This window comes from Protomyctophum bolini, assembly GCF_963924005.1.
Source record: "Protomyctophum bolini genome assembly, chromosome: 15".
NCBI classification, from domain to species: domain Eukaryota; kingdom Metazoa; phylum Chordata; class Actinopteri; order Myctophiformes; family Myctophidae; genus Protomyctophum; species Protomyctophum bolini.
Genome location: NC_137876.1, coordinates 17238418 through 17248003, shown reverse-complemented (window position 1 = coordinate 17248003; position 9586 = coordinate 17238418). Strand labels below are relative to the sequence as shown.

General features: G+C 44.1%; 1 protein-coding gene across 1 annotated transcript in view; it reads left to right on the top strand.

Moving 5' to 3' along the window:
- Positions 1-367: 367 nt before the first annotated feature.
- The window catches only part of dnah1 (dynein, axonemal, heavy chain 1), a gene marked incomplete at both ends in the record, with an annotated part of 92162 nt that continues 82943 nt past the window's right edge, over positions 368-9586 (top strand). The window contains 10 exons of the mRNA XM_080784242.1: positions 368-380; positions 906-1056; positions 1426-1618; positions 2368-2500; positions 3774-3938; positions 4173-4428; positions 5333-5490; positions 6190-6401; positions 7266-7564; positions 8679-8829. Coding sequence (XP_080640368.1) covers positions 368-380; positions 906-1056; positions 1426-1618; positions 2368-2500; positions 3774-3938; positions 4173-4428; positions 5333-5490; positions 6190-6401; positions 7266-7564; positions 8679-8829 — 1731 coding nt within the window. The remainder of the gene's footprint in view (positions 381-905; positions 1057-1425; positions 1619-2367; positions 2501-3773; positions 3939-4172; positions 4429-5332; positions 5491-6189; positions 6402-7265; positions 7565-8678; positions 8830-9586) is intronic.

Below are 9586 nucleotides of genomic sequence, written 5' to 3'. Positions count from 1 at the left end.
GTAGGTTGTGTTTATGTCTATGATTTAGCATTATACTAACCTGGCCTGAGAGATTATAACCTATTGGTGACTGACCACCAATAAGTGACCAATAAACAATAATGTATTACATTTGTTTGTTCTGCATATAGGGACCAGGGGGTCATGCAGCTCTTTATTTATTTAGGCGTTCTTATTTTAGTAATTAGATAACAGAAGATAGTACAGTCTACTCATGATGTAACGACAACACATTGTGTCCTTGATGGTTTGTGTTTGATGCACAGTGAAAATGTGAGATTGCTAAACCTCTTGCATTCACCTTATTATGTTTTTTCTTCATCACAAGCCAAAGAACTGTGCCGTACTGTGATTATTTTTGCAGAACATGCCAAGTAGGGGTGAGTACTAGTAATGTCAGTTACCTCTTAACTGAGTCTAAAATGATTTGGTCTGTAACAGAATGGAGGAGGGAAAGCGCTTGCCTGGTTTAGGGTTACGGAAGAAGCCCAACAAACCTCCGCAACAAGCCAGACCCCGAGCTGTACGTCCCAGGAGCACGCTCCCTCCTATCGGGACAAGCCCAGTCACTGAGCAGCACGGGCTCTACTCCCAACTCATCTCTCCGGCTGCCAAGCCTAAAATCAAAGTAATTACTGTATCCAATGCACATAATATACTTGTACAGTTTGTGTATTGCTGTTATTCCACTGAACGTAAATCTGGTTCATTAATTAGAGTTACAGAGAAGGAGCAGAGACTCAACAGAGTTTACTTTCTATGCGTGCTTCAGAGTACTACAACACTCCAACAGGTATGGTATTAATATTATGCGTTTCTGGCATAATGGGCTACACAAACTGTTATCGTATTGTTTATTAATAATGTAGATTATCTTAGAAAACTGATATTTTGTTCCACACTAGATCTGTCCAGCCTGGTTGAAAGTGATAAACATGGACCTACAACACAGCAACCAGAGATCACTGATTTCTATCCTGGTGGATATGCGCCCAAGGTCCAGCTGCCACTCCAAACTGTACCAGGACAGATTCCCCACAAGCTGGAGATAGAAAGGTACAGGTTTGTGTGTGTTAGTCAAGGTACAGATGAAAGGAATTACATTTTTGAATAAGGGTTTGTCTACTACACTACACCTAACCTCGAAAGGCTCAATACTAATAATAATAGCTGCTGCATTTGTAGTTACACACCTGAATGAATGCATGGATTGATTGACAAGATTGTCTGCCTTACGACATTCCGTGAGGGGAGGGGGGGAGAGAGAGAGAGAGTTTCCAGATACACACAGCAAAATCTTCTGTGTGTAATTATTATTAATTAATTATTTTGAACTCAAGTGGACCCAAATGGGGAGTTAAAAAAGATCATTTTTGTACTGTGCATGAACCAAGACTAACAGAAAAACGTCTCTTTTCCAATTAGACGCAGGAGGGAGTACATGCAGGTAGACATAGCCCAGCTCCTGGCAGAGAAAGGCATAGACGCGAACCTGCTGATGCCAAGGCATTGGGGCAGGGATGGTCAGGTGACCGCCCCTGACAACACCGTCCCACCTGATCACGTGACCACGTCAGAACACCGGGTCCCACCTGTGTCAAACTACCTGCCCTTGGAGGTGAGCAGGAGTTACTAGAGGCCTCATTCACACGTATCAAACGAATGTTCTGTGCTCTGTCTGTAAGTAATGGCTAGTTGGCTACCACAATTCCAATGGGAGTCACATGGTTTGACCAGACATTTGTGTTTGATTGCTGATTGCTGCCTCATCAAACCATGTGCAATTGCAATGGGAGTCACCATCAAACCATGTGACTCCCATTGGAATTGCATTGTGGCAGCCATTAATCACAGACAGAGCACAGAATATTCGTTTGATGCGTGTGCATGAGGCCTCATTCACACGTACCAAACACCAATCAAGCAAATGTTTGGTCGTTTTTTTGGGCCACCACAATGCTTTTCCAATGGGAGTCACATGGTTTGATCAAACATTTGTGTTTGATTGCTGGTGGTGTTCTGCCCCTCATCCAACAAAAATGTTTGGTCAAACCATGTGACTCCCATTGGAAAATCAAAAAATACAAAAAAACTAAAAAACGACGAAGTACAGTACTCAGTAATCACTTGAGTATTTGTACTTTTGTATACTAATGGAATCCAAAAGTTCCAAAGACAAATGTTGTACGGTACTACATACATACATACATACTGTACATGCATACATACATACATTACTAGGAAGGGGGGGAAAGTACATTAACAACCTAAAACCGGCTAAATACAATAGCGAAACAGAACTACAATCTACAATCACTTCAGATTGTCTAATTTAACTTTGCATATATACGATTATTTCCACCACAGATCTTTGACAATGAGGACTATGACCCCCGCACGCCTGAAGAGTGGATGGCTCTGGGTTGGACGGAAGGATCACCTGATCGCAAACCTATACCTGCGAAAGCCCTGCTGCCTGCAACTGACAACGCTCCACCAGGTACGTATATAGCACAGTCAGACTGAACTTGAATTCCACCTATGGGCACGGATTCTGCCAATGCTTTTAAATGGGAACGGAGCAGTTTGTTGCCAATCGCGGATTTCGTAAAAAATAAATACAATACAAAATAAAATAGACTATTTCCATTGAAGACTAATAGCAGAATCCACTCGCATAGGCAGAGGTTTGGTGTGACCACACCCTAAACTTATTTTAGTGAATAAAATGTCATTTTAACCTGTATGGTAGAGAGGCTGCTAAATGTAAAAAGTACAATATAACAACATCATCTGCAGTGGTTTCAGGTGGTCTAGTTTTATTGTTGTTTTTTTTTATTGGCACACAAAGCGTTAAAAACGGAAGATATAAAATACCATACCATATTGAGCAGGAGAAGTTAAGAAGCCTAGAGGAGAGAACTTTCCCTTTTTGTAGCATCAGACAAATATAAAAAAATATTTGTACAGGGCTGCACAGGGCTCCCTCTTAAAAGAGATCTGGTCTCAATGGGCTTTTCACCTCTATACAGAACAGATAAATAAGCAATGTAGATCCTGTATTTGGGTAGGAAAGGTGCTGCTCGCCTGAAGCTCAATGTGCAATAACTCCCCCTGGTCAAGTGGTTCTTATAGTTCATGGCGTGGGAGACTTGTGGGAGTTCGAATAGTAGTACAGCCAGACCAGTTCACAGATTGCAGCTTTAACCCTCTAAGACCCAGCGTTGCTTTTTAGCAACAATTTTAATTTAATTAATTTAATTTAATTTCTTTTTTTTCTGTTCTTTTTTCACCTAAACGTCATCAGTGATGTTCATTGCAATGCCATTTCAATGCCATTGGTCATGATATTTGCATATAAACACCCCCCACAGAGGCTGAAATTCACACAAATAAAAAATGTCTGGACTGGCAAATGTTTGAACATTTTTTAACCTAAGACTTTTGACCTTTACCCTAATAAAAGTAGGTAAAATAATTGTAATATTTTGTAATATTTTTTGTGATCATTAGAATGTCTAGAACATGTTTTATTCATTATTGTGAAAGATATCCCCCAAATGTAAATTATTAATTTATTATATTATTATATAATTATTATACATTTTTCATCAAACTTTATTTTTTTTAACATCTTTTTTAGTCTTAGTCCTAGTAGTACAAAGTAGTAGTAAGGTTGAAATCTATTTTTTGCAAGTAGAAATTAATGCGGGTGTTAGAGGAAGAAAGAGTCTTTTCTGTGCTGTTCTCATGGCCGTGTTCTGTTCCCAAAGTGGACCCCATGAGAACCCCCGACCTAGAATACGGCTGGTGTTCCGTCGGGGTCCTGGACTACTGTCGGGACAACGGGCGGTACCTCGTCCAGAAGGCCGACGGGAACGGCAGAGTGACCGATGGAAAAGGAAAGCCTGTTCTAAATGGAGGATACAAACATGCAGGCAAGTTCTAGCCTACTATAGTACCGTTGCACTTGTCAAGGGGTGTAAAATAAATGCAGAACTTTTGTACCATGCCTCTGTAATCGCACATTATCGAATGCTTTCTGATTCCGAATGCATACGTCTTTGTCTAATGACGTTCAAGATATCGCCCCATTTTAGCCATCATATCATATAGAAATAGGGCCCCTTCTCTGATACTGTATACCTCCATCTCTACACACACACACACAGGTGTAGCCCATGTGCCGACAGCCGCCCAGTACTGGGTGCCCAGGGTGAGGCTGTTGTTCTGTGCCGAGGACCCGCGTGTCTTCGCAGAGCGCCTCTGCTTTGCCCAGCGCCTGAGGGAGAACTCCGAGGCTTTGATGTTCTACCACCTGGCGGTGGACTGCATGCCCGTCTGGGCCGCCATGCCCTCCGTGGACACCCGGCGCCTCCAGCATATCAGAGGGCACGTCCTGTCCACGCCCGGCCTCGCACTGGAGACGTAAGCATCGCTGTTTATATAGGGTTCACATACGTTCCCTCTCCCCGTTCCTTTTTGAGTGGTGCAACCACTCCAAGGAACAGCAATGTCCGTGTCCGCCTATGTGTTCACCTATGTGTTCACCTATGTATGTATGTATGTATGTATGTGTTAATGAGCCAGTATAATGAGTATCAGTAGGGGCGCTGTTGCCAGAAACAGAGAGAGAGAGAGATAGTATTAGTGCTGCTAATGAGAGAGAGAGAGGAGAGGAGAGGGGAGTTGCACCACTCAGTTCACACGGGTGTGATTTGTTTAGTTTTATTCTGAAAAGCACCATGTTCTTCTCATCGTGTGGTCTGGGGGACCGTGACGGGGTGCCATGTTTTTTTCCCCCAGCTAAAATAACTTGATAGTTAGGATGGAAATGGAAACAAATGGGGCCCGTACTGGTTTGTAACACTAAAGGAGTGCCTTAAGGCCTATACTTGCATAATATGTTGTACTAGATACTAGATACTCGGTCTCACATCTAAAGCCCAAACCACACCAAAGGGTCGGGTTGGGACAATACTGTTTTTAACCCATTTAGGCCTGACGTCGAAATAAAAAAGACGTTCGCTCTGAAAGAATATATATTCAAAGATTTGTTGCCGCATTTGTACGATTTTTCAAAAATAGCAGACCTAAAAGTTCATAGCACGCCACTCGGTGGCGCGCTATGAGCTTGTAGATCTGCTATTTTTCAATAGCTAAAGTATAACAATAATGCTTAGTTAAAACACCAAAAGGGGTTGCATTGGTGTTGCATTGGTGTGATTTACCTTGTGTCCTGAATCATGTCGGTGTTTTAACAAAAATAAACACTGTTTTAACAAAAGACGGGACTATACAATGTTGTGTTATATACATACATCATTCACAGCCTGCTAGAAGGTATGGACCGCCTCGAGGAGGACATTAAGCTGGAGTACGATCGCACCATGAACCGCCTCAGCTTTGACAAGTTGGTGGCGTCCCGCCCAGAGGACTTCTGTCACATCTCACTACCGCAGAAAGAACCCCAATGTGTGCCACGCCAAGGTAACACTATAAGCTAGCTTGATTGGTGGTTGTTTCTGTTAACCCGTTTAGACCAGTGGACGATTCTATACAAACGCCTTCTGAAAAACTCATGTTTCTAATGTCACTCGTTCTCAAACATTTTCATTTCAAGGACCCCCAAAATGATATGTAATTGGCCGCCGAGCTGCCGACCCCCATCTGAAAATATGTCGTCGTCCCACCGTCCTCCCACAGAAGCAAAGATTTGAGTTAAAATGTTCGCTCTGAAAGAATATATTATATTCAAAGATTTCCACCACATTTTCAGAATTTAAAAATGGCAGATCTACAGCAAGCTTGTAGCGCGGCACCGCGCTAGCATAGTAGCCTACCCATTATGTGCAAATTCAAAATAGGTGGTACACAGGGACGTCAAGTGATATCCAACGAGCATTTTCAAACTCCAACACACAAAAACAATCACCTACAAGGCCAGAAAGTAGCTCATAACATCTACAGTGGATTTATATGAAACAAACACTTTGCAGATAGAAAGAGGATAATTCAAGCTTTTTGTACGTTGACGTTTAATACAATCAGATAGGACTTTTCCCTTTGGATGTATGGGCTCAAATGTATGGGAAATTGCGGATAGTTACCACCCTGCCATTTACTTAATGGCAAGAGGGCTGCCGTGTGCATAAGGTCACTTACATTTACATTACCACCTGTCTACAGGGTTGGTTCCAGTCCCCGACTATTCCTTCAAGAAGAACCGAGCTGCGTTCACCTTCAACTCCCTGCTGACCAAGCCAGAGGTGATCCGCGTGCTCTCTGAAGTCCGTGCTGCGTGCAACAGGGCGGCGGCCATGAGTCTGTTCCGTGTCACCTTCACCAAGTCACTGCGCCTTGAGGAGTTTGAACTTACCCAGTCTCAGACACATGCACAGGTAATATTTTGTCATTTGCATCGCCCAAACCAGCATTAAAGAAATATGCCTCCGTCTGTGATTACTTCACCTGGTTGGCAGTATGTAGAAGAACAGCAGGAACAATATTTCTAAAACATCCTCATTTTACATATTGTGTTTTTGCCAACTGCTTGCAAAGCGGCTGGACAACATGTTGATCTATCTCTACTGGCGACCTAGCCATGATTGGCGGCCTCCTAAGCCAATGGGAGGCTTACCCATAAAATTCATAGTTTGAATGGCATAAAACCCGTACTCTGAACGCCGCAACGCGAAGCCGTGAGCTGAAAACCTGCAAAACAGATACTCTTGATATGTCCTTTTGTAGCAGAGTGGCTCAGAGCCTCTCATGCCTGATGGCCTAAAAAGTCTAATATCTCCCCCGGTCTAGCAGTTAAGATGTTGGACTTTCACGCGGGAGGCCCGATTTAGAATCCTGGGTGTTACACTTTCATACTGTTTTCATAAATCACATATTAGGGGGGGGCACGTAGCCGGTGTATGGAACTCCAACCTCCAACCTGTCAAACCAAACTCAGCTTCTTCTATGCAGCGGTAGAGTCTGTTCTCCTTAAGGTGGCCGTACAATAGCCAATAACGCTCGGGGGGGGGGGGGGGGGGGGGTGCGGGGTGCCCGACTCAATCGGGAGTGATTCTTGGCCATAAATTATCGTCTAGTGTGAGTGTATAATGATCGAATCGTAATCCCTCCGATCTGCTCTGTGCCGCTGACAGCGGAAGTAAACAAATCACACATTAGTACTTCATATATATTTTCAGTCGTGGCATTTTATTTTTGCTTTTAACCCAATGCGCTCTCCTCCTCTCGCCACACGCTTGCAGGTCAGCTCCAATCTGTGCAACTCGTGGACGACGTCTCTGTGCAACGCCATCCGCTCTGAGCTGAGGGACATCGGAGCGGGCTGGTACGACCTGACCCAGTCCCGCTGGGACGTGTACGGGATGTCCAAGCTCTGCAGGCTGCTGTCTCTGGTTCGCTACCACATGCAGGACTCGTTGCGCTCCCTGGTGCTGGACTCGCTGGGCAGCCTGACGCGCCTGGTGCTGGACGCCTGCCGTGCCGTCCTGACCTGTCCCCTGGACATGGTCTGGGGACCTGACCTGATCACCAGCCCCTACAAGTAGGAACAACATGCAGCGGGTTGCATACGTTGGTTAGATATATACCAACAGTCCTACAGACGTCATCAGTCGGACAACACCGACATGCGCCGCGGGTTAAAACTAACCTGTGGCTGTTTAAAGTTCACCCGTGGTGTCCGCGTGCGGTTAGGGTTATATAGGTTAGGGTTTTGGGTATAGGGTGTCGCGGACTCATGACCGTAGCACTGTCGGTATGTCTAATTTACCGCGCGCATGCACATACACGCGCGCATTGATTCGCTCACACTCCCACGTCTCTCACCGATTGGCCTCATATGATGAATACTGAACGTGAATTAATCTGGTATTGTGGTTTATTGTTTGGTCTTATGTGACATTCTTGTGTAAACCACACCGATGGAACTCCTTGATTTGACCTTAAAAACCGTTTTGTCCCGACCCGACCCTTTGGTATTGTTTGGGCTTAAGACCTCTAGCAGGGGTGCCCAAAAGGTAGATCGCGATCTACCAGTAGATCACAAAGGCTGTGCAGGTAGATCACATGCCTAAGGAATATTTAATTGAAATAGTGGCATCTGCCACTTGAATTAAGGTGACTTGATTGATTGACATCAGCTCAAACCCACAATGCAATAGGCCTATTTTGTTTTCAAGTGTGTTGTGTACAAAAACATTGGTATATTACAAATTAATACAACAAACCCCTACCTATTCCATTTCTCCGGCTCTATTTCGCATTCCAAGTGCATTTTGTCTTATATGTAACGCCAACTCCGGTATTCCAAAGCCCCCTCAGAATTCAGATAGATATTTAAACTATTCAGCAATGGTTTAATCGTTTTTTCGGTGGGTAGATCTTGTTGAGCTGGTCATTTTGAAAGTAGCTCTCAAGTCCAAAAAGTGGAATGTATCTTCTTTGTTCTCATAATATGGCGAGCTTCGTTTTGGCAAATTGATTTGACTGTGTTGCAATGATGAACATGGAAAAAGAGAACGAGAGCACTCGTAACAATGAACATGTCATGTGTTTTGTGTGTTAAGCTTTATTTATACACTCCGTTGCACGATGCTGTCACTTTGCAGACACCGTCGTACTGCGGTGTTGTTTACTCCAATATCCACTACCTCTAGGCCTAAGAAGAACCCTCTGTTTTTGGTGGACTTGGTTCTGGACCAGACTGGAGTCCATTACAGCACTCCACTGGAGACCTTTGAGCTGTCCCTCATCAACCTGTTTGATAAGGGCATTCTGGCCACACACAGTGTTCCACAGCCGGATAAGGTAAGTAAGAGATGCAATACTGTGTGGACAAAGCGTTCCGCGGGTCTAACATGAACATAAAATGAAGCCTGTCAGTCCTTGCAATGGACGTCGCCATCTTTCTAGATCCGTTTGGGCCCAGCTGGCCCATTGGCTGGCCCAGACAACGAGGCGGGACTTCCCCCCTTCTTCTTTGTTGGTTTTTAATTTGACTCGAGTGGGTGGGGGATCCCGTTCATAGACTGTAACGGTAGCCACGCCCCTCAGAACATGCGCGACTTTATGGTAATTTATTTTATAAATGGGACCATAATTTTCCCAAAAGAATATTATGACATTATAAATGAGACTTTAAACTAGTGACTGGAAGCAAAAAGTATTCATGACCATGTTTAAGGTAATACAGTCTAGGTGAAGTTGGGCCCAAATACATGGACTTCTATGGGGCTATGGGTTTTTTTGAGCCCAATGACAGCGCCACAACAGGCCATTATATGAACTTTCATTTCCTTAGTGGCTTCACAAAATATCTGTCTGACTGCCCCCCTGGTGTGTGTGTGTGTGTGTGTATTATGATGACCTGCATCATACTCTTTCTAAATGAAGGAAGCGCGCACGACTCCCAGCCTTTTACCGGGTGCACGGTCAGGACGTCGCTTGAAGAAGGAGAATACCAGCAGCACTCGCGGATTAGTCCTTTTAGGCACTGTAATGTTTCATTTTAGTAAGGCGTGCTGCAAGCAGCACACCAACGAACACGTTTCAACTGTATCATACT